We start from the raw sequence: 26280 nt of genomic DNA, 5'->3' as shown, positions 1-26280 counted from the left end.
TCTTTCTTCTGTAAAAGAATAAAATTAGTTGGAAATATATTGATGGAATAATCTATCAAGCTGTCCCAAGAAGATAATTTGTTTTCTGAAATTAAATGGAACTCACAGGACCAGAGTGGAATTTTGCACTCAGTGTTTACAGTATTATTTGTTAGTGCAGAGAATACGAGTAAATGTTGGTTTCCAATCTATGATTTTGCAGACTCTCTGAGGAAAAGAGAAGATACTTATGGTTTTATCGCTTTTACTGCAATAAAGAAAACTGCTCCCTTCCTCTGGTGCTGGGTAGTGCCCCTGGATGGGACGAAAGGACGATTTCAGACATGCACGCCATTTTGAGAACATGGGAATTTTCACATCCTTTGGAGGCGCTAGGGCTTTTGACTTTCAGGTAAGAATTTCAAAGTCAGTATGTTATCAATGGATAATAAAAATGTATTGGAGAGAGAGAAAAAAATCAATGACTATAGAATTAATTCAGTAGTTATTCTGTTTCTGATTTTAAAACGATGATATTGATTTTCAGTGTTTGGCTGTTTTGAAGCTTTGGCAATTAATTTAGAGAACTCTAAGCTCCATTGGCGTTTTCTGCCCTACATTGAATAGATAAAGTCATAGTTTCTTAAAGAAGGGTCTAGTTAACCTCCATCAAACAATACAAGCAAAGAAAGAGAGGCCTTTGGGAAAGTTCTCTACTCCTCTTCCTCTCACAAGAAAAAGGAAATTCCTGAACGATGACACTGTATGTTTTACTACTGGAATATGCAAACTGTAGGGGGGAAAACACTTTTCTTAGAGACATACTTAATATCATCATGGTGATAGTAAGCTTTTTTTTAACCTATCTTTTGTGTTTTTCCAAGCTCCGCTCTCAATAAAATACCAAACCAAACCCAAACCCAAATTAGGGGGTTCCTGCTTAGGGGAACCCTCCAGGACAGAGCAGAACCACTGCCTGGGCAGGTTTACAAGGCTCTACCTTGTTACTGATGTGAAAGCATCACCCTCCTCTGTGGAGTAGACAAGTGGTTTAAAACAGCTGCCCTTGCTCGCAGCAGCCCCCAGTGTAACCCACTAACCACCAGGAGTCTTCAATAAAGTCCAGAGAGGGAAGATGATGGCTTGCTTGTTAAGTAGGTACAGCTGGCTCTGATTCAGGAGAAGCAACCTTCCCTTGGCTTCTCTTTTATTCTCGAATCCAACCAGGGATGTTTTAAGCCCATCTTGATAGCTTCACCTTGGTCCTGCCATCAAGAAAATCTGCCTTTTCTAGGGCCAGGAAGAATTGTGAAGCCAGCTCTACTTTGAATCCTCTCTCAAGGACAGGAGGGAAGGGTAAAAATCAGATGACAATAAAGAAGCTATTCAACCTGATGTATTGAGGTTTGTTTATAAATTAATTTCCTTTATGAAACTCCTGGTACAACAAAGGAGTAGGTTTCTCCTGCTACTGTAAGAGTCACTCATTTCTTCTGGATCATGCAACAGCAAAAATTATTACCAGTTTAGAAGCCCTGATTCATAGTGAAGAATTTACTTGATTTTATAGTGCATTAGTGTGAGTAAACGAGAGAAGCAAATTTATTGACACTCATATATATGTAAGAAAGAATTTTATATCAAAGAACAATTGTATATTAAGAAATATCCCAGTCCAGTCCAGATCAAGTCCATAAATCTGATATTAGCCCATATGTCCAATACTAGTCCATAAATTCCTCTTTAGACTCACACAGCCATGCAATGATTCCAAATAGAGGAAGATCACAGGTCAGCGGGTGGAAAATCTTGTGGATCCAGTGGCGGTGAAGCATCTCAGCACTGGCATGGGGCTCCACGTGGGTCCTGCAGCTCCAGGGCTCTGGTTACATCCGTTTGTCTCCATCTGGCCTTTCAACAGGAATGTGAAGCAGAGAGTGTGTCCTACGTCCAGAGAGGAAGACAGGATTTTCCAGAATCCTCAGGAGAAGGCCATGCCCACACAGAGGCCTCAGTGGCTATCACCTGATTGACTGGCTAGACTCCACCCCTTTGCTCAAGTTGACAGGAGATTGTGTAACTACCACATAGAGAGTCCTCCATTAATTAATGAGCACCCAGGGGCTCACTTGTTCTTTATTTTATTTTATTTTTCTTCTGATACTTGAGTTTGGGGAATTTTCCTTTATAAAACTTTGTGGAGGACACAATATGAAGCCTCCCCTAACTCTGCTATAGAGTACGGATCACTTCTGTCCAGTTCCATGCTGCATTAATTTATAAAGGATGTGCTATTGCATTGTGTCCCCATAGAATGTGTAAGGTATGTGTGTTCTATACACATTGCATAGTGGTCCTTCTAAAGAGCTTATCGTAGGGTCTCTGTGCCTTTGTGGTTCGCTATGTGAAGTACGGCATCAACTCCTTAGTGACGGAATCATTTTCTAGATCACACTGTGTTTATCATGGCATTTCAAAAGGTTTCTGGAAAACAATGGAAAAGTAATGGAATTTTCCCAGAAATTTTTATAAAGACCCCTAAGTAATTATAAATGACTTGTTTTAGCATTAAAATTGTAACTTTAGGATTTGCCTGAGTTTTCTAGTACTAAAATCAAGAAGTACCATAAGTGGATGATTAAAGAACAGATAACTATTTTCTTGTGATTAAGAAGTCCAGAAGTACATATTCAGGGTGTCAACTTTAAGATAATTTTTTCTGTCAGCTTCTAATAACGACCAGAAGTTTCAGAATTCTTTAGTTTATAGATAGATGTATCTGTCTCTGTTGCATGCCTTCCCCTTGAATTTATATCTCTATGTACTCTGCTCTCTATATGAGATACCCCCTAGAAATTATTATGTTTAGAACCCATTCTATGTTCATGTTCTTTTAATGACAGAAGGTATTGTTTTTCATAGATTCATATTATTTTATAATTAAAATAACAAAATAAATCAAAGTCAAATTTAAGGATAGGAATTAGGACGTTGACACTCATTTTAGGGAGACAGCAATTCAACCCATAATCAAAGCATCAAATGTCCTTTATCTTCCACATCATATTGCACAGTCGAATTGTGGTGCAGTGAATTATTTGGCATGCCTCTCCTTGCCAGCACACCCACTGAATAACTTTGTAGGCCAATGCAAATAAGATATAAGGGACGCTAGTGAATAGATTTACCACTCCAGAAAATGAACCATCATAGAGAGGAGAGGGATCTCACTGCCAGGAAGCGAGAAGGGCTAGGAGTGGGCATATCATCTGGACCTGGATATTCCTGCATGCCAAACCCACCTTCTCAATCCAGGAGGCAAAGTTGTGTCACCAAAGATGAGAAGAAGTGTGAGAGAACAGAGGGTACAGAATAGGTGGCATCAGAACAAATAACATGAGAGTGGCGGCTTCTCTACCGACATACTCAGCAAAGCCGACTGCCTTCAGGAAGAAAAACATAACAAGAGTATTATGTTTTCTGTATCTCATGCATCCCTTTTCCAAGTTGAACTACAATGCAGTGAATGGTTTGCTTTGGATCTTTCAGCCATAGTCATTGTAACTCCCACTGAATAACTGCCCAAGACTAGGTTAATAAGGTGTATGGACCCAGCCACATCCCTCCAGAGGAACTGTTCGATAACCTATAGACATAGAGCCAAGTGCCTTCATGCTGGCGTTCACAGCAGAATGCCAGGCTCTTTGAGTATTTATGTGCCATGCTAAAAGAGCTTTGTAACGTTTCCCAAGCAGGGAAGAGACCAATGATGGCTCAGAGGCCCAGAGAGAAGTGTGTCTGCTACAATCACAGCTGGGAAGAGGCATCCTTGACCAAAATCAATGTATCCTGCATATTTCTGATATAGATTGCCACCTGGTAACATCCCTAATGAAACCCCTAATTGTATCGTCTGTATTGTACGGTCATTGCAATGAATTTCCAAACCCAGCAGAAACTGAAAGTGCTGTAGACAGGATAATTGGTGTCAGAATTGATTTAAAAAACAAAAAGGTGGAAAGATAAAAGCAAGTCTGACTTCCCCTTATAACAGTCAGCCGTGGGCTGATGAATTTTATTTTCCTTCCCCCTTCGGCAGTCAGCAGAGATCAGATGCCATCTGCATGACCCCATACATGAAGACAATAATGATATAGTAAGGAAATCAATCAATAATTGATTACTTGCATTAGATTATTCACAATTCACCATCCTGCTGAAAAAGACAGATTCTTATTTCCACCATACTCATAATCTAAATACTTCATTTAAATAGGTACGGATAGCCAAATTTTTCCAAAATTATTTTTGCCAGTTTTATTTATTATAAAGTTAGATTTAGCATATTTGTATAGCTGTTATCTTATCACTGTCAAATCAATCAGTTGGTTAAGAATTGGCTCAAAATGCAAAGGCACCAAGTCCCATAAAGGAAAACAAAATATTTCCAAAATATGTTAGGGAAATTGTACCAAAAATAAAAGGGGTTTCAAATAATTTGTGGGAAAATTCCATTAACTTTTAATTCCCTTCGGTTAACTCTTTGAAGCCCACGCACATGAAGAGCCCTGAACTCCACAGCAAAATGATACCTAACTTGATTTCAAAGTAGCCAAGGGATGGGAAGGAGCTCTGGCTACTGCATCTGTCACTCTGTTGATCACCAGGGTTGAGTCAGCTGTCTAGCAAGGTGTCCCCTCCCTACCTCCTGACCCCAGGTTAAGTCCCTCTAGAGGCTGCACACTGTATTGAAGAGAATGTCCTCTCCCCACAGCAGGAGCAGTGATGCTCCCCTGCTAGAAGCTCTGTGCAAACTCTCAAGGTCCTTTTATAGGAGAGCACAGGGGAGCCCAGCTTCTAAGACTCCGCATCCAAATGAGGTGCACATGGCAGCCTGCTTGTCTTAATTAATCATAATAACAACTTAGGCAAATTATCTGATTTTTTTCAAAAATGGTAGAAAAAGGATCGATAAACTCAATAGCATTATCAATACAGATTATGCAAATGAAAACCACAATGAGATCCCATGTTATATTCACTAACGTGGCTATATTAAAATAACAATGCAATGGCTGTTGATGAGTATTTGGATGTAAACATTGTACAGTGCTGGCTGGGGGGAATATAACATGATGCAGCTACTTTGAAAACATTCTGACAATTCTTCAATATTAGATATAGTGTTATCTTATGACCCCCCCCCAAAATTCTTCTTGTAGATCCAAGAGAAATAAAGACATATATCCACCAAAAACTTTGCACATAGAATTTCATAATAATTGAAAAATGAAAAAAGTGGGGGAAAAATCTGACAACTCATTAGAGGGATAAATTAAAGATAATGTATCCATAACCAAAAAAATAAAACTCACTCACATCAAATCTCAATGCTGAATCTTACCCCTAAGGGTATCAGAGGCTATACCTGTGTATGGGAGTAGATGCTATAGATATTCAATAATAAAGAATTAATATTGATACATTCCACAACAGAGATAGTCCTTGAAAACATTATGCTATTCAAAAGAAACCAATCACAAAATACATATTATATTATTCCATTTATATGAAATGTCTATAGCGGATAAATTGATATTGGGAGTACTTTGACTGCTAATGATCATGGAGTTTCTTTTAATGCTTATTTCATACTTCTAAAAGCACATTTAAAATCATTAAACTGTATACTTCGGAAAATTTAATTAACCATCTAATTTATATAATGTCTTATTAATAGTCTTAAAAAGTAAATGTAAATGTAAAAAAGATGGTTCTATAATATCAATAAAGCATAATTTTCTATCAGGACAACTTTTAAAAGTTTCTAATGAAAGACATTTTAAAAAAATGTTGGCAACTAATTATTTTGTAAGATACTTTATCTGAAAACACTTCATTTTTCAGCTGTATATTTTTTTGTAAAGTGAATGAAATATTTCTTATAAAAATCTTATAATGCATGTTACAATGTTTATTAGTTTACTTGTTTATAAAATAAAGCAGTTAGCTAAATAGAATGCTAACTGAAAGGACAGTAGTTCAAACCCCCTAGCTGCTCTACAGGAGAACAATGAGACAATCTCTTGTAAAGATTTACAAAGCTACAGAACCCCTATGTAGGGCACCTAAGAGTCAGAACAGACTCAGTGGCAATGAATTTGGCATTACTTTCTCATTTTACTATCGATAGTAACCCTATTATATAAATAATATTATTTCAATTTTGTAGATGAACAGAGGCTTTTGAAGGATAATTGCCCCCTAACATTTGTAAACAGCTATTATTGAGGTCTGAGTTTTAGATCTTAACCACAATGCTTTATAGCTTTCCTGCACAAACTCTCTAGCCTATTTATATACTTCCATACTTAACAATTTTGAAACAATTTGATTTTAAACAGTAAATGGCAGTATTGAACAATTTTATTGTTTTCAGCTGTTTCTATTTCACAATGTAATGTATTTACTTTTTAGTTGAATAGTTACAGATTTAAAACCATGGGGGCTGCCTTCAAAGTAGACTGCAGCTTATTCATCTTCATTCAGGCAACTTGTTGGAATCTTGCTTTATTTGCACACTGGCCAGTTCCTTTTTATGCACCAAATAAGGTCACTGTAAATGTTGAAGTAATACCACTGTACTCATCAGCTGACTCCCCCACGTAGCTTAACTGAACTATTAAAAAACTTGAGGACAAGCTGTTTCCAGAATGAACCTTTCATCTCCTCTAAAGTCAAAAGCAAATTTTCTGAAAACAAACAGTATGTGCTTGTCAAGTGAGTTGTCAGAGTTGAAGTTTTCTGAGATTTATTTTTTCCCCTCCTTTGAATCATCTTTCTTTTACATATTTTAACCTCTGGAGAACTGGTGTGTTCTATTTCCAGCTTGGGGAGTTTTTAATATTGTTGCTTGCTTAATCCTGTCTGAAAATTCATTTCCTTCTCTCCGTTTGTTTTTTAGCAAGAGACATGTTTAGATTTAATTTACCTATTGTGTTCCAAGAGCTATTAATATTCCAACTACCAAAGCCAACACAATGCTTGCTGGGTATCGATGTTTCCACTAGAAAATGTGGCAATGGAAGAGTTGCAGAGACCAAAGGCTAAGGTCTGTGGTTCTTGGCAGATGGTTATTATTTTCCTGAATGCTGATGCACAGGCATAACAATTCAACTGTAATAACGAGAAGAAATTATCCAATAAATTGAAAGGAGCGCAAGTAAAATATTCATTTAAAAATGGCAACTCTGAATTGGCATCAGAGGATTTCAGCAGGAGCTTGAGGAAAAATCTGACAAGGACATACCAACACACACGATGTAAACTTATTGTTTAGCAAGAAGAAGAGACACACTGCATATACTGCTTTAGCTTCTAAATCAGTTTCCTGTGGGGGGGTGTTTTACAAAAACGTTTGCTTCCAACGACTGCATTTTTTATTGTAGACATTTGTACAAAAAGCTAGTCTTTACAAGTGTGGTAAATATGAAGAGTGGAATCGTGAGACTGTTCCGTTCGCATTTGACTGAATAATTAAGTGGTGGATGGTGGTGTACCTTTTTTCATGCATTTTTTTGAACAAAATATATATCCAGGGAAATTGGAAAGCACTGAATCAAAGATCTTGGAAATAAAGCACAGGGCCTATATTTTTGAAAAACACAATTTATAGGGAAAAACTGAAGCTAGTTTGCATCATAATGCACCCTCTATACTAAAATCAAAGCAAGTACAAAGCACTGTATTAGCTCAAAGGAAAGTGTCCCTCCCAGGCATTCTACTTCTCTGCTGGGTTCAATAATCCATTGAAATGGCCACAGAGAACAGTCAGAATGCACAATTGTGGGTTTTATTAGGATAGCTAAACAGATTTTTAAAATGTTAAGGACATAGTTCTTTTGTCCTCATTGCTTCTTCTTAGTCATTCTGCTCTCAGTGTCAGCCATGTGGTCCCTGGGCCTCACTGTTGATTGGTCACGTATTGCAAAGCATTGATAAATGGCCAAAGGAAACCTGACTCTGCAAGCAGCCTCCTGCCCAAAGGTACTCAGCCTTACTCACACAGTGAGACAGGGAGCCTGTGTGCGTGCTCTACCTCCCGGTCTCCATGCTACTCCTCTGCTCTGCCTTATGGTCTCCTTGCTGATCTGCCCTCTGTCTCATGCTCTTGGTACTGCAGCCGTGGGTACCATCCTGCCTCTATCCCTTCAAGCTCCTATTTGTTTATTGAAGATCATGAGGTTTCTTCTTCCTGCTTCTGAGAAGGTTTTCTTTCAAACCCAACAGAGAAGGAAAACTGACCAACCCATGACTTGGAGTCCTCTCCACCTTCTTTACATGATTCCAACCAGTCTCTGGATGAGAGATAGGAGGACAAAGGATAGAGGAGCCATAGCGAGGGAGTTCATTTAACTGCAGCGAGTTACGCAGCCATCTAGTCGATTCCAGCATAGTGAGATGCGATGTACGTTTTCCAAGGTGGTAAATTTTGACAGGAGCAGGTAACCGCATCTTGTTCCCATGGAATAGCTAGATGGCAACAAGAGAGATGTTTTTTGTTTGTTTGTTTTTTTTCTGAAAAAGTAAGAAAAGTCTCACAAATGAATTAAATTCTATCTCCAAATATGCATAAGATTTTTGAGAGTGAAGAAGAGGGAAAATGTAATTCCAGCAAGAACACTGTGTATGTGATTCTGGAGGTTACAGAGAGTAGTGAGTAATGAAATATATTAGGAGGAATCTAGAGTGGCAGACAAGGGTGAAAGGATGGCTTGCTTTCTATTAGTTTTCAATGTCATGAGTTAGGGTATGTAATATGGACTTGTTCCTATTGCCCATAGAATTTTGTTAAGAAAGGGAATCACATAATCTTGTTTATGTTATATGAATGTAATTCTGGCATTAATGTGAAAAATGGACTCCACAGAGAACAAAGTGGGAATAAAAATATTAGGGGGGTGACAGGGCAATGAAATCATCTATTTGAAAAATGCTGTGAACCTAATCTAAGGAGCAGCTGAGAGCCACAGAAATTTTGAATGACATTGCCACGGAAACTGAAAATGAGAGGGTAGATAAGGCAGGTTCTAAGCTTGCTGTCGTGGGGAAATGCTAGGCATGAATTTCAGAATTAACCAAGATAGGAATTTCAGAAGAAAGAGAAAATTGGGGTAGTGAAAGAGAGAAAGCTCTGTTTTAGACAAGTTGAATTTTTTAAAAACCTGTGGTATACTCAGAAGGAAATGTCCACTAAGATCTGAAGCTTAGTAAATAAGTCACATTTCATAAACATGTATCGAGGTTACCGACTTTACAGCAGAAACGAATCCACAGAAGTAGTAGAAATTAAAACAGCTAATATAAATCAAGGGCAATAGCAGTCCCTACCTTCTAGGCTTGCCCTGTGGAATAAATAAAACACATGAACATTCTGTAAACTGCAAAAAATCATCTTCCTTATCATCGTTTTCTTCATTGCAATTTTTTTTGTAAGAGTATGGCTAGGATCCCTGGTGGCATAGTGGTTACGAGTTGGGCTGCTAACCACAAAGTCAGCAGTTCAAAACCACCAACAACACTGAGGAGAAAGGTGGGACTTTCTACTCCCATAACAGTTACAGTCTTGGAAACCAAAGGGGTACTTCTACCCTCTCCTCTAGGGGCATTATGAATCTACATCAATCTGATAGTAGTGATTTTTTTGTTTGTTTTTAAACTTAAATTCACTTAATAAAATTGGTGTAATAAAAATCACCATTTTAATAAATATTTTACAGTCAAATATTATTTATAACTTACAAAGCACTTTTCACAATGTTATGTGATTCAATTTACAGAACAATCCATTTAGCAAATATTTTATCACAAAAGTAGAAACCACCATTTTATAAATTTTCCTTTTATGGAATACTAATCTGTCATTTATTCATTTAACATGTATCTGAAAGCCTTACTCATATTAGGCCCTATAGTCAATATAGTAAGGAAAAGTGCATTCTTGCCTACATGGAGTTGCTGTGGGGGGTGGGTAGTGGGTGGGAGGAGTAAAAAATGAATGAAAGTCATGGTTCTGTGGCTACCGATGTTAAAGAGACCAAACCTTGTCTTCAATGTTGGGAGTTTTTCCCTTGGAGAAGTTATGATTGGGTTGAGATTTAAATAAAATGTGAATGAACTGCCAAAACGAGTGATTGTGAAATAAACCAGTGTACATGGAGTTCACAAAAGGAATGTATGCTTGCGATATGGTCAGCTAACATGGCCCTTCTAGCCATAAATCCTGTTGTGGTTTATTTTAATCCTGGACTTGACACCTGTGGCTATGACCCCATGTGCAGGGGGTTCTCCATTGTGGGATTGAGGTGGGGTGCGCCCTTCCCTTAGGGGGCATCTTTCCTTGAGGGCATCTGTAAGACCACGCAAAAGTGTGACTGCAGACACCTTTCTTTGTTATCCGTGGGGGTGAGGTCTGCTGACTACCACTGTCTGTCAGTTTGGCACACTGTGGCGGCTTTGGTGATGCTGTGATGCTTGGAGATATGATATTGGTGTTTTAAAAGCCAGTGAGGTCACCCAATGTGGACAGTGGAGCTGCCACCCTAAAGACAGACAATACAGAAGGACTCAGCTGCCCGCATTGGAGGAAGTAGTCCCTGAAAAGTTTATGCATAACTTCAAAACACAATCAGATCCTGAAGGCCTAATGGATGGAAAAATGCATGGTTTAAAATCAGGACAGGCACTCACTCACTCTCTCTCACACTCACTCACTCTCTCACTAATTCACTCACTCACTCTCACTAATTCACTCACTCAAAAAAAAAAATCAGGACAGGCACATGTCAGGGTTTTATCCCCCCACCCTGCTCAGTATTCAATCTTTATGATGAGCAAATCTTCAGAGATGCTGGGTCATACGAAGAAGAATGGCGAAAGGCTTATGAATAGCTTGGAATATGCAGATGACACGAAAAGCTTGCTGAGGAAGATCAAGCATGGCAGTCTTCAGTTTGAATGACAACTCATTGTAAAAAAGTACAACCTCCTCACAACGGGACCAATCAATAAAATTATGATAATGGGGAAAGTTTGAAGTTGTCAAGTATTTTTTTCTTTCTTGGATCCACTACCAATGTTCAAAGTCACAGTCCAGAGATCAAGTGTTACATGAAGTAAATCTGCTGCACAAGGGCCTCTTTTGCACTTGAAAACAAGGACGTTACTTCAAGGACTAAGGTGTGGCTGACCCAAGCCATGGTATTTTCACTTCCCTCAAGTGCGTGTGAAAGTTGGACATTGTATAAGGAAGCACAAGGATGCATTTGAATTGTGGGGCTGGAGAAGAATATTGAAAGTATCATTGACTGATTAAAAGACAAACCAATCTGTGTTGGAGCAAGTACGGCCAACGTGTTTCTTAGAGCAAGGATAGGCAGCCTTCAGCTTACATATTAGGACACGTTATCAAGATAAGCCAGTTCCCGGGGAAAACATCAGGTTTTGGTCAAGCAGAGGTGCAGCGAAAAAAGAGGAGATCCCTCAAGACCACACATTGGCATGTGGCTGCAACATTGGGCTCAAGCATAGGGACAGCTCTGAGAATGGCTCATAACAGGGCAGACTGATTCTGTTGTGCATAAGGTTGCTCTCAGTCCGCACTAACTGAATGGCACCTACCAGCAATAATGAATGGAAGCAAAACACTGTCAGACCATGCTGGAGGACTGGCCCCTCAGGGTCAGAAGCCACTCAAAATGTGTCTGAGGAGGGGCTGCTTTCTCACGGTGGAATCAACCGTGGTGAACACGAATGGAGTGGAGCCTGTGGGAGCGGAGCCTGTGAGATCTGTATTTGCTGAAGGAGTACACCTGAAGGTAGAGAAAACAGCGGCAAAATTACTAGTAATTGGAACTTAGAATGTAGGAGTGTGAATCTAGAAAAATTGGAAGTCCTCAAGAGTAAAATGGCATGGGTAAGTTCAATGTCCTCAATATAAGTGAGGTGAAATAGATTGATACTGGCTACATGAATCAGAAAACATATTGTTCACTGTGCTAGGAATGACACAATCAAGAGAAATTAGCCTGAATTAATTGTCAAAAAGGACATAATCAACATTTATCTAGAACAGCGGTTCTCAACCTGTGGGTCGCGACCCCTTTGGGGTTCAAATGACACTTTGACAGGGGTCCCTTAACATCATTGGAAAAGACCTTTTTCCGATGGTCTTGGGAACCAAGACACCATTCCTCTATCCATCTCCAGGGAGTCCATCCACACACAGATACATCCACATATGAGTACCCAGCGTGAAGAGTGTTACCCATTCTACACCATGCTTCAAGACAAAGTTCATTTATTTGTATTTAGAAATATATATTTCACAAAATATAATTGCATATTGTTTTTGTGATTAATCACTATGCTTTAATTATGTTCAATTTATAACAAGGAAAATACATCCTGCATATCAGATAATTATTTGGTGATTCATAACAGTAGCAAAGTTACAGTTATGAAGTAGCAACGAAAATAATTTTATGGTTGGGGGTCACCACCACATGAGGATCTGTGTTAAAGAGTCACAGCATGAGGAAGGTTGACAACTCTGCTCTAGAAGTACAATGCTGTCTGTGCTAGGATTGTATCTATCTATCTTCAAGGAAATCTTATCAATACTATTATTCAAATTTATGCACTCACCACAAAAGCTCCAGTTTGAAACTGACTTGTGATAAACTCTTAACTTCCCTAATAAAAACCCTACTCTTGAGTGTTGTCTGAGTTCTGTGTGGCCAATGCAACAAATTATTGAACCCTACAGCAGTGGTCCTCAACCTTCTGCATGCCGTGCCCCTTTCATACAGTTCCTCATGTTGTGGTGGCCCCAACCATAACATTATTTTCATTGCTACTTCATCACTAATATTTTACTACTGTTATGAATCAGGCAACCCCTAGGAATTGGTCGTTTGACAACCCCCAAAGGGGTCACGACCCACAGGTTGAGAACCACTGCCCTACATAGAAATAGCATATCATGGGAAGAATGGTTGGTATCAGAACAAGGTAAAGAAAGACGAAAGGTGAAGACATGTGTGACCCCAGCCTCTTGGCTAGATGGGAGCCAGAGGAGGTCAAATATGTCCACCCCTGTGCCCCTTTACTGCAATTCATAGCAGTGTTAGGATTCCTTGCAATGGCCTCAGGTTTGTGTGAATTTGTTTCTCTTATTAAGGGGCATGGGAAGTTAAAATTTTTATTATTGCATTGTTTTCTTTGGTTATTCGTTCCTAAAATGCCTAAAAGTAATGTAAACTGCATCCTGTTGCCAAAGATCAAAATCTAGACTATTTAGACAAAATGGCTGCTTATTGGATAACACCTTGCCAGAGGCCTAAAGTCATACACATATGAATGGGATAATCTAGATAAGGGAAGAATTTGAATATCTAGAGGATAGTGTTTAGAATTATTTACTTAGCTGACTGTATAAGGATTATATTGATTTCTCCTACCAACAGTCTTTGGTCTATCCTGTTCCTAGAGGGTCACTGTACGTCAGAATTGACTTGATGGCAGTGAGTTTGGTTCGAGCGTGTTATAGACATAATGTGTGATAGCAGTTAATATTGGAAATTATTATTTGAGAGCTAATAAATTTGCATGTTTACCTTTACATCTAGATTTGACAAAAGGGAGTTAGAATTGTCAGAAGGAACAGTCTTTTGTTTTAAGCCAAAGTACAGCGGGAGGGCTTAGAAAAGAGAGGCCCACCCAGAACTACTAAAGGAAAGACCTAGCAGGTGAGGGGGGGACGGGAAAAGAGAGGAGCTTATACCAAAGGCTCAAGTATAAAAGGTTTTGGAAATGAGGATGGCTCATTTATGTACAAATGAGGATGGCTCATTAAGATGTACAAATTTGAATGATTTAATTGATGTTTGGAATATTATAAGAGCTGTAAGAGCCCCTAATAAAATGTTTAAAAGAAAAAAAAGAAAGACCTGCAGGAAAACAAAACAAAAAAGTGACTAGCATTTTGAATCTTGAGGGAAAAATTTGCCTTAGGAAGCACACAGACTGGAATGTCTGTCCTTAGCAGAGAAGACTCCTTTCTAGGACTGAAAGTTCACTGGAGCCATTGAATCGAATAGTATGCTCTCATCGTGACCACCGGGATCCACTTGTACATTAGAAATGGGGAGAGGTAGCAAAGAAGAGATGGCTGAGTTTTGACATATTCCACTGATGCATGTTGACCTAGTCCACAGAGACTAAAGATGTGAGAGAAGAGACAGGGCTAGCTGGTGTGAGTTTAAGGAGCTGTGTTGACACTGAGCAAATGTATGGTATGACCTAGCCACAAAAGATATGCGGAGGGGACAGAATATCTGACTCATGCCTATTTGACTGATTGATGACTAAGGCTGGGTTGACCAGAATCCTCAAGTACTGGGTTATTAGAATGGGTCATTTAGAAATTGGATATCTGAAAAGGGGTAGTATTGGAGTATGAAGTGACTGGTTTGCAAACTTTCCTGGGTGTGTTTAGTCTTAAAATAAGGGAAACAAGGGAAGATTCCCACTGAGTACTTTTCTCTTTACTTGATGATTTTGAGGGAGAGAAAATTGCAGGGGTGTAGAGCGTAGAGGGCTTGATGTTGAAAAATTGCAATTACAGAAGGTGTAATGTTAGGCGGGATTAGAAGTCCAGGTTATGAAGCCCTGATGGCATCAAGGTTACATATTGGGATTCAATCTGCCTGGTCAGCAGTTCAAAAGCATCAGCAGCTCCTCAGGTGAAATAGTGGGCTTGCTACTCCCATGACATTTAAGTTTGGAAACCACAGAGGGGGTTGTTAGGTGTCAGCATTGACTATGGCAGTGAGAGAAGACCAGATTAACATGATTTGTCAGTCATGTTAAAAAAAACTTGATAGGAAAAGGAAAACCGTACATGATTCTAAATTAGAGCCTACTCTGAACAAAGAGAGATCTTTCACATACCACTCTGTTTTCTGATTGGAAAGTGAGCTTTGTGGGGGAGATGCGTTAGGTGGCTCAGGAAATAATGTTGATGATAGTGGATTACAAGCAAATCCTGGTGGAAGGAGCAAATGAAATGAACAAAATTTAAAAAAAATTCGTCTGAGTAAAATGAAGGGACTCAGTATGATCAGTAAAGAGACAAGTCAGACAGAGCCTCAGGTTTCTGTCTGATGTAAATAAATCAATAATAGAAACATCCACTAAGATGGAGCACAGATTACAGAGTCTGAAAGAAGAACGCTTTCTAAAAGCTGACGTAGGTTGGTTTGAGTTGTGCTTAAGACATTACATTTGCAGTCATGATGGCTCAGAGGACAAAGTTGGGCAAGATAACCCAAAATGGAAATTATAAAAGTGGGACAGAGAAAATGAATTTGCCTAGGCGAAGGGGCACGGGAAAGAACCTTGGTATTTAGACTAAAACCTTCTTCTTCTTCTTCTGTTTTATTTTGTTACTGTTTAGGTTTTAGTTTTTGTTTTGATTGTAATGTTTTTCTGCCTATGAAATCCATGATAGGTAAATCTATAGAGGTAGTAACTGGATTAAAGGTTCCAGCGGTGGGGGGGGGGGTGTCAGGGGAGGTTGCAGGGAAATGGGGTTCTAATAATGACGAGTTCAACAATGAAGAAAATGTGCTGAGTGTGTCTGCAATACTGATAACTACTATTAACAATAGTAATATAATGTTTAATCACATAAAGAAGAAAAATTAAAAACTATTATTTGAGTACAATTAATTATCATAACTTATCAATACCATGATTACCTAGAAAGACATGTTGCTTGCACAAAGGTAAGAGCTCAATTTCCAACAAGAAGATTGGTGGTTCAAACTCATTCAGCAGCCCTGCGGGATGGAAAATCATGAGGCCATTCTAGTCTGCCATTAAGCTTTGCTGCTGTGTGAGTCAAAATTACTAGGTGACATCTAGACCAGTTTCCATTTCTATTCCTTTCAAGTTCTAAACTCGGCCACTGTTCCTATCTCATTTGACAAATTATGCTATGATGTAGCCCTGGTGGTATAGTTGTCATGTGTTGGTTTGCTAACCTCAAGGTCAGCTGTTCAAAACCTCTAGACTCTCTGAGGAAGTGAGACCAGGATTTCTACTCTCATAAAGATTTATAGTCTCAGAAACTTACAAGGGCGATTCTAACCTCCTCTATAGAGTCACACTATGAGTCGGCATGGACTCAATAAAGATCAAAAGTCATGGCTGACATACTTACTGTAAAAAGCCTTGAGGCCTACTCATCTCAAGATTTGGATTCTAGCCTCAGTACAATCAGCAAATGAACTTGAAAAAAATGTTTACTAACTCTAGTTTCTTCATCTGCATAGCCAGGAGACTTAGTTATGTTTCCAGGTTTTCCTGGGTGCTAATATTCTATAATTATAAAACAATTCTTAAAGAAATATGAACTCTTTAGTAGGTAAAAGTTTATAGTCATCACAGGGAATTCTTCATCATTTTGTCTATATGATTAGTCTTAGTACTAGAAAAACATAGCAAGGATATTCATATTGACATTTCCCCTCCAAACCGATGCTGAATGTGTCATTGGAATCAAATCTGTTGGAAAAACAGTTCTGTGCTTCTGATGGTTTCTAATTCTAGCTTTCCATCAGGACTTTAAACTGCAAATATTCTCATAACATTCTGCATGACTCTTGTTGTGTATTCTGAAGTCTGACATTTCTGTTACAGTTAACTTTGATCTCAGTTATTCTTGCTTTTCAGTTTACTTCAAGTTGCTGCTTTTAAAGGTCAACACTTGTTACATCGTGTTGTAAGCCATCATTTCAAAAGGTCTTTGAGAACGATATTACTCCTCTATAATTTTTCAGACTGAAACAGAAGAGGAAGGTCTAAAACAATGATAATGATGGAAAGAAGGGAGTAGGAAGTATATTGAAAGAAGTGGAGTAAAAGAAGTTTGCAAATATATTTCTGTGTTAAAATATCATTGTCAAGATGCTCCAGGTCCTGTCAAAGGTCATGTAGACCCCGTGGAATATTCTGGAAGTCTTCTGCGATGAGAGGAATTAGAAACACTGGAGGAAAGAAAGAATACATGACTATTCTAAAGTCTAAATGTGGGTCATATTAATTCAAAGTCAAATCATCAGCAAGGAAGACATAGGTTGAGGCGTCGCTGTTGTACCAAAGGCTGTTGTAACTAAGATTCTATAATAACAGCAGGAGGAGAAGTATGCTGCCCATCAAAGATTCTCAACGTAAGATTCAAAGTCTCTATATGCTTATCAGGGTGTCCCAAAGCCAAAATCATATTCATAATAATTCTAAGATGCTGTTATTCTTTTTTCACATTCATTCTGTCACAAGTGCAGAATGGAATTTTCTAGAGGCTGCATGATGTGCAATGGTACACACATGCTAGAAACAGATAAGAGAATCCAATTGCCTTTCCTTAAAACAGATCAAAATGTGTTCTAAATGTAAAATAGTATCAACTATTTACTTTATTTTTCTGAAATATAGTGATATTTCATAGAAATATATTATGTGTAGTAATATGTAATTGATTCCAGATATCCTGGTAGTACAGTGGGTTACACATTTGGCTGCTAACCATAATGTCAGGAACTATAAGTCATCAGCTACTCCTTGGTGGGGGGAGGAGGTTGTTTGCTACTATTACACCCTCAGAACAATTCTGCTCGCTATCTTATAGGGTCACTGTGAGTTGGTTCCAATTTATTGTGGTGTTATGGTTTTGTTAATTGATTGTTTAATGTTATTTTAAGTGATTAATTACCAAGTGTTGTATTTTGTCACTAACATAGCATTATTATTAAAGGTTCAAAATGGTCTTAGAATAAAACAAAAGTTGGAGAACTGCTGTTATAAAGAAAATTCTAACAACTAGACAATTTCCGTTTCCACCTTAAACCAAAGAATTACCTAAACACTGGATACTCCTTTTTCCTTGGCCATGCAAGGATTACTATGACAACTCAACCCTGTACTGTACCTTTCATCTGTTTTGGGCAAGATATAGGGTTGGTATTTAACTTAATTTCCTTAGAAAACTATTTATCTTGAAGTTGTTTTCACTCTAGTTGCTATTTTTTACCTTGATTTTTCTAGCCATATATCCTTGATTCTGTTGATGGATCTTGATAATCTTAGTTTTTAGAGAAGATATTTTTCCTTTGCTTTCAATATCTGCACTGGATAATGGACCATGTTTTATTTCTAGGGGCTTCCATTATCAATGATTGTGTCAAGGTATGTTTATATATGTGATGGAATACTGTTCTGTTACAGAACCCCAAGGTTCAAGTGTCAGTTCAATCTAGAGGCAACTAAATCCTGAATAAATAGAATGAGTCCTCATAAAATCACATAAAACAAAAGTTTACTTTTGACTACACAAGTTATTGTTTCATTAATCAGACAAGCTTAGGAAGCTAAATTAGCTACCATAAATTATCTTAGATGAAAGACTTAAAGAAGTGATTATTTTACATGGACTCTTGTTGACCCTCATTAAAACCAATCAACAAGCATACAAACCCAAGTCTTTATATTTGCACAATCTGTTCCCCAGCAAGTAAGGGAGGTTCACCGTATCTCTTTTTTTAATATATCAAACCGGGTGTCCATTTATTCCCTTGGAAGTGTTCTCTTTTTTGATTGATTATGAGGAAGTTCCCTGTCAATGTAAGTAAACATGGACCTCGTTGACCTCCCCCTGTGGAGTTTGTTCTGATGCGAGGAGTCACGTCTACTCCTACAGTGGTTGCTGTTCCCAAGGTTAGCTGAATGTCTCTCTTGGTTTGTAATTGGCAGGAATTATGTGTGCTTTTTCAAGCAAATCAGGTCATTAGAAAGATCAATAAACTGCCTTGTAAAAAATTCAAAGTAAAGTCGGCTGCTCTTCTGTTACATGTGACATTTCAGTCTGTAAATAGCACACTACGGTCAAAGAACTAATACGGGTAGCCCCTACCAAATTGAGAAATGAGCTTTTGACCATGAAATGCCAACAAGAATGTTTAAGTAGTTTCAAACAACATCACAGGGACAAAAAATAACAAGATTTTTGGAACATATTTGTCCATTAATATATACCTGAGTTCAAGTCCATGAAAAGATGTTAAGTTATAAATAAATATTCAAAGGCAAAGATCCCTAGTTGAGTGTCTTGCTTTAGAAGAATTTTCTAACTCACCGGAAAAAGTATAATGCTTATTTCACTCAAAGTGGTTTGCTGTCGAAAGGGCACAGCATTGGAGCTCCCCACCACACCCTGCCCCTATGCTGATAATGGATTTAGAATCATTCATCTATATTTATCATTGGTTTTACCAGCTTTCCTGATTCAACTGAATAAGGAAAACCAAAGAATAATGTAATGCTTTTGAATTATGGTGCTGGTGAAGGCTATTGACAGTAGCTTGGTACAGCAGAGGAGCTGTGACAAGGGGGAATGCCCTCAACAACATGGTTTGACCCAGTGGCCACAACATGACCTCAAGCATAGGAGCAATTTTGAGGAGGCTCAGATTGGGGCAGTGTTTCATTCTGTCTCACACAGGGTCACTATGGGTCAGGACCTGCTAGATAGAACCTAACAACAACAACCAGCCTTACTTAAAAAATAAATGAAAGCTCATTAATTTTCACTAGCCAACTAAACTTCCTTATGGAGTATTTGAAACTATTTTACCATGAGCTAAAAATTTTTAATTATTCTTAAGGTTTCTATGAAGATATTCTGTATTAATATTTTGCTATTTCCTATCCTCTGTCTTATTCACATAGAGAAATGTACATACCTTTTTAAGTGGTATGAGACTGCATATATTTCTCATCATATTCCATCATTAAATATTCCCGTGAGGAACCCCAGCGGTGCTACCCATCAGCCACTGGATTGCTAACGGCAAGGTTGACCATTTCAAATCAGCATCTCTTCAGAGGCAGAGTTGAGGCCATCCATTCCTGTAAACATTTGCAGGGGCAGGGGCCGTAGGATCTTTAAATGATCATTAGGATCCACACTGGCCCAACATCTACTTAAGCTACCCCTAGTGTGCTTGCTGTAGAAGTCCTGGTGGCGTCATCGAACCCGTGGGGCTGTGATCCATGTGGTCAGCAGTTCCCCAGGAGAAAGACTGGGTTTTCTACTCCCCAGACAGTTAAATTCTTATAAACACACAGAGGTTCATTATGAGTCAGCAAGACTCCGTGGCAGTGACTTTGAATTTGGGAGTTTATTGGGGTTGCTGGAACTGCTTCTGGGTCGTGAGGCATGTGATGTTAGCCTGTTTGGATGCATTCATGGGCCTTGTATGACCTGCAGCCGACATGGTCCACCTCAGAATTATAGCCTCGGAAACCCTGTATACGGACACAAGGAGTCAGCTAATGTACTTTATGTAGTCAATAAAATAATATTGTACAATGGCAGCAGGTTTTTGTTTCATAATATTCTTGTACAATATTTTAATGGCTACATAACTGACACCATAGGGGCATAGCAAATGTAAAAGAACTATGCAATTAAATGTTGAGAATTTTTATCAGCCCCAAAATTTTTGCATATATATATATATATATATATATATATATATATATATATATATATATATATATAATCACACATATCTCCGATTATTTTCTTAAAATAAATTCCCAAAAGTGAAACTGCAAGATCAAGGAATAAGCATCTTTTTAAAGTTTGGGGGGTTTTGTTAACATTCATGTTAGCCCAGCTTTCCAGCAATATATTTACAAGCCCATTTCCCAGAACTTCACCAACACCACCAGCCTTCAAGGGAGCTGGCTATTCCTAAAATAGGCAGAAGGAAATTATATTTGGATATGCTTTAATATCAAGTAAGGCATTAGTCACAGCTCAGTGTGTCATATGGTTAGTTTCTTAGCAATTTCTCCCCCATTTTTTTCCTGCACTTCAAGCCGTAGCAGTGGATAAGCATATGTTTATTTTCCCATTTCAATGCAAGCACATTCTTCCCAGCATTTGAGCGTGCCATGCAAATATATACTTCTTCCTTTTGGACTACATTATACAATTATTTGAGCCAGAATAAATTTGATGGCGGTGGTTGGGCTTTGGTATACAGGCAGTACTAGTGTGGGAGTTTCCTATTCCTGAAAGCAGAGGGGCAGCTCAAAAAAGAAGGCCCCCAGGGAGATTGATGGGCACAGTGACTGCATCAGTGGACTCAAGTGTAGGAGCACTTGTGAGAACGGTGCAGGACTTGGTAGCTCTGTGTTCGGCCATGAAAGGGTAGCTATGGGTCCGAACCATGTTGATGGCAATTAACAATATTCTTGAAGGAAATTGGGGGAATGGGGGAAGGAAAAAAAAGATAATCCTACCTCCTTTTGATTCCATTACGAACTGTATTTCCTGAGGAAAAAACCCTGCAATTGTATAGGTGGTGCAGCAAAATTAAAAGTATTGCTTACAGTGTGAATTATTTGAGAGAGGCTCAAGTAATAAATTAGGAACCATAGTACTATTTTCCTAATTAATATTGTGATGATCAATTCATTATTATTAACTTTCCATCCTGTGTGGAGAATGATGATAATTCCTAGGAATAAAATGTAGGATAAGATTTGCATTGATTTTACTTTACTTTAAAAATTTTTATTGTATTGTGTTTTAAATTCAAGTTCACACAGAAAATTAGGTTACCAATAAAATTAGGTTACTTACAAATTGATTTTATACACATTAGTCCCATGACATTAGCCATATATTTTCATAATGTGCCAGCATTCTCAATATTTCCATTCTGTATGTCCTGTGTCCATCAATTAACCTAGCCTCAACCCACCCTTGATTTGTCAACCACTTTAATAAGGTTAATAAGAATAGGCAATATGTATGTGGATTATTATTATTTTGTTAATCTTTTACTTCCATATTTTTACAAACTTCGTGAAGCCCCCTCCTACAAGAAAGCACAAGAAACTACCATTGGACATCATGAACCCTCACTTCAGCAACGTAGTGTGCCAAGTAACTAATCTCTCTAAACTGTAAACTCTCCTCAAACACACCTTGATGGCTACAGACATCAGTCCAATGGTTTAATAATTGAAAGCAATAAATTAGCGTCAATCACATGGAGTTACAAAAGCTAACCTCTTTATGTGCTGAAACAAGCTGCCCTCCTGGTTTTACATTTTTATCACACCTTGTTCTGTTTTGCTCTCAGTCTATTCTTGATGTAACTCTCAGAGCTTCTGCCTTTAGCAGTACTTCCTAATTTGCATCCGGTGACAGTTCTCACTAGATCTCCCTGCTAGCGTGCTCAGAGAGAAAATGATTGGGAAGGTATTTGCAGGTAAGAAATAAGACTTTTGAGTCACTCAACGTGGGTGTAAATTCCTGTTGCAATAGGATTGCTGTTTAAATGAAGAAAAATATGCAGCCTGTTTAAACAGTACATTTCAAACTGATTTCAAGGACAGCTGAGGCATACTAATCAATACCATGTTTTCCTTGACTCTGTAGTTGCATAGTATTCATTTCACCCTTCAGTAACCTGCTAGGTTGAAAAGAGCCTGGACATTAAAGTCTTAAAAATATGTTGACTCCACAGTATTGAAAACCAGTCTCCAGAACTCTCTCCTGATGGGCGGAAAAGCATTCCCATACAGAAAGCTCTGTCTTATTCATGTGTTTGTTTTTCAAAGACTCATTATGCAGTGCCTCATCACTTAAGTTATGCATATTTGTTTTTCAGAAAAAAAGTTTATTTAAAATTAATCATTTTAACTAACTCCTTAGTTAGTTATATCTAATCATGCCAACGCAATGCACCCAAATCATTTCAAACTGCTGAAAGTAATATGGAGGCACACATTACGCCCAGAAACTTGCCAGAAGCTTAGTGATAATTGAGCCCAATTCTTCTGATGGAGCAAGTTGACAATATGATCCCATAAGAGGGTAAAGTGTCTTTAGAATAGGCTTTTAATGGCTAACTACTATCACAATATATTTCCATAACTAACATTGATTAAGTTCCAGATGAGTGCTAAGGAGCACCTGGGGGCTACATATAATTAAGCATCGGACTACTAACCAAAGTCGCGGAAGGTTGATCTCGCTCAGAGGCACCGCAGGCAAAAAGACTTGTGCTCAGCTTCCTAAGTATCACAGCCATTGCACACCTTCCAGAGCACAGTTCTAATCTGAATGCATAAGATAACCGGGAGTCAGAATGATCTCATCAGCTACTGTTTGTTTCTTTGTTTTTAATGGATCCTAAAATCAATGGACTCTACATTGCAACAGACATATGAAGTCGAAAAATGAGTAAGACAAAATAATTTTGAATAATTTCCATCTAATAAGAGTAAAAGGACCCCAGTCTGTACTTTGAGGTAACTGTAGGATGGCTAATGGAAAAATCAGCAGTTCAAATTCACAAGCTGCTTCGAAGGAGATGGTAGGCCATTGAGTTAAAAGACAATAATAAGAGTAGGGCTTGTTAAATTATTTTTGCTTATTTATTACAAGGTACTTTCTGATGTTTGATTTTTACTAAGATGTATATTTACTGAATTTTACAAAATTCATTAAAACGATTAAATCCTATTTTTAATCTAAAGAGCCCTGGTAGTTCTGTTGGGTAAGCACTGGACTGCTAGCTAAAACGTCATCAGTTCAAACCCACCAGTCACTCAGCAGGAGAAAGTTGAGACTACATGCTCCCATAAAGGTTTACAGCCTTGGTCACTGTGACTTGGAATCAAGTCAGTGAGTATTTTTAATCTCATAAACTACCAGGTTTACCACTAGCAACAGTGGACTTACCAAATAAATGCATGGCTTAATGAGAAGTAAATTATGTTATTCTAATTTAGAAAAGATGTTAGATAGCCCATTGTCCATATTTTATAGATAAGAATATTGATAGAGATATAACTTACTCCAAAGTTTCCAACATATCTCTCCAAAAAGGTTCTTCTATTCTTGCTTCTCCTCCTTCTTCTAAATTGTGAAGGTTTACAGACTAGATCATCAGTTTTGAATTTAAAAGTTCACACGCTTTTGTTCCACGTCATTCATTGCCGTCTCCTGAGTGCTGCATCAGTTGTTCCATTTCTTTCCAGTGTTTCCTGTTCCCAGTCTTCCTTTTCCCCTAGCCCATCTTACCTTTGTCGTTGGGTCAATGCCGACTTTTGATCTCAAATGGTTGATTACGCTAACATGTTTGTACCTCCCTAGAGTTGTTTCCTTCAGAGACCTCTCTACAGTTTCGCTATAAAGTGAGCCACAGGGTGATTTCCGTTCCTGACCTGAAGGGTGCAGAAAGGCCCCAATCTCTGGGGTTCCATCAGTCCCCATCCGTTCAGCAAGCCTCTTCTCTTGTATGATTTTGAGTTTGGTTCCACATTTGAGTTTTGATCTCACTGTATTCAGGACCTTCAAACATGGCCTTTTTCACGCTGGGCACCTTCTACTTCTGTGATCTCAGAGTCATGGAGTCTGACGTTTTATGGTCCATTAATTTATTAGCTTAATCATTTTTCTGTCTTAGATTTTCCATCACTTTTCTTTCCTCTGGACAAGGAGAGACCAATAGTTACACCTTAAGTAGCAGCTCATGAGCTGTATAAGAGCTTACATTTCTGAGCACTAAGTGTCCAAAAGGCTACAATTTTTAGGGGAAGCCCTAAATCAATCTCAGCCTCCATTGCATTCCTTCTGACCCATTAACCAGCAGCATGACGAGCTTTGCCCTCAGGCAGAGTGCGTTGGAGAGAGGATTACTGCCATTTTCCTAGCCCGTCCAAGGAGAAATGACATCGTTTATAAGAACTTGCTTAAGTGTGCCCTTAATGGAGATGAGAGTCACATGATCATGAGTCATATATTAACTGCCATGGTCAGAGGTCTCTGAACCAATCTTGTGAGCTTCTCCAGCATAATGTGCATGTCCCAATCACAGTCCCATCTTCTCTTTATTACCTGTCACTATGAGAGATTGCTCTACCACTAATGCTTTTTCTTCTAAAAACTCTTTTATAATCGAGAGTTAATACATATAAAATGTCATCCCATGGTTCAATCACATCAAACAGTATTGTACAATTGCTACCACAATCAGATTCCAAACATTCTTTTTCTTCCTGGACTCCTTGACGTCATCTTTCTTTTACCCCTGCCCACACGACCCCTAGAAGCCCTTAGTCTATTTGCTGTCCCTATAGATTCATTAATCTGTGACAGTTTCCTTTGCCCTCTCCTGTCCTTTTTAAGTCTCTGAATCTCTGGAAACCCTTGGGCACCATTACAACCTCATACTAGAGGTCTGTGTCTGTGTTAGTCTGGGTAGACTAGAGAAACAAATTCATAGGCACTCGCATGTATATAAGCACGCACTTTATATACAAGAGCAATTCAACATTGAGAAAACATCCTAGCCCAGTCTAGATCAAGTCCATAAGTCTGATATTAGCCCATATGTCCAGTACCAATCTATAAAGTCTTCATCAGACTCCTGAAACAATTGCAGTTATGCCAAGTTCAGGAAGATCACAGGCCAGTGGGTAGAAAATCTTGTGGATCCAGTGGTGGTGTAAGCATCTCAGCACTGGCAGGTGTCTCCATATGACGTCTCCAGTTCCAGGGGTCCAGCATAGTTCCATATATCTTGTCAGCTGAAAGTCTCTCAGGAAATGACTAGTGAGAAAGAGTCACTCCTGCCTCCAAGGAGGAAATCCAGGAATTCCCAGAATCCTCAGGGGAAGGTCATGCCCATACAGAGGTTTCATTGGTTATGACCTGATTGTCAGACTAGACTCCACCCCTTCACTCTTAATCCTCTCAAGTCCCAAATTGTCACCAGATTATGTAACTGCCACAGTGTCCTTGTCTTTTTCTTGTTTAAGGCTTAATAAATGCTCGCCTTAAATTATAATAAAAATGTACGGTCTTTTATATACTCTAAAATAGGGCTTTTGAGACTTAGTGGCTACTCACCAAAAGGGAATGTAGATTGCTGTTGTTGTAACTATGTTATGCCAATTGAAGTTGATGTAACTTGAGATTTTACTCCCAGTCTTGGGGACTCATTCCCTCAAGGTGTTTGGTAATGTCTGAGGAGCTTTTAGACCCTGGAGAAGGACATCATGATTGCTAGAGTAGAGGGGTAGTCAGAAAGAGGAAGGCCCTTAGGGAGATGGATGGACAGGGTGGCTGCAACAATCCGTTCAAGCCTAGGA

General features: G+C 38.5%; 1 protein-coding gene across 1 annotated transcript in view; it reads left to right on the top strand.

Moving 5' to 3' along the window:
• The window catches only part of PIK3C2G (phosphatidylinositol-4-phosphate 3-kinase catalytic subunit type 2 gamma), a 419757-nt gene that overhangs the window by 134754 nt on the left and 258723 nt on the right, over positions 1–26280 (top strand). Inside the window, exon 15 of the mRNA XM_075553327.1 lies at positions 203–391. Within this exon, the coding sequence (XP_075409442.1) occupies positions 203–391 (189 nt within the window). The remainder of the gene's footprint in view (positions 1–202; positions 392–26280) is intronic.

Source organism: Tenrec ecaudatus, chromosome 6 (assembly GCF_050624435.1).
Source record: "Tenrec ecaudatus isolate mTenEca1 chromosome 6, mTenEca1.hap1, whole genome shotgun sequence".
NCBI lineage: Eukaryota > Metazoa > Chordata > Mammalia > Afrosoricida > Tenrecidae > Tenrec > Tenrec ecaudatus.
Note: the sequence above shows the minus strand (reverse complement) of the source record. Positions and strands in the feature narration are given on the sequence as shown.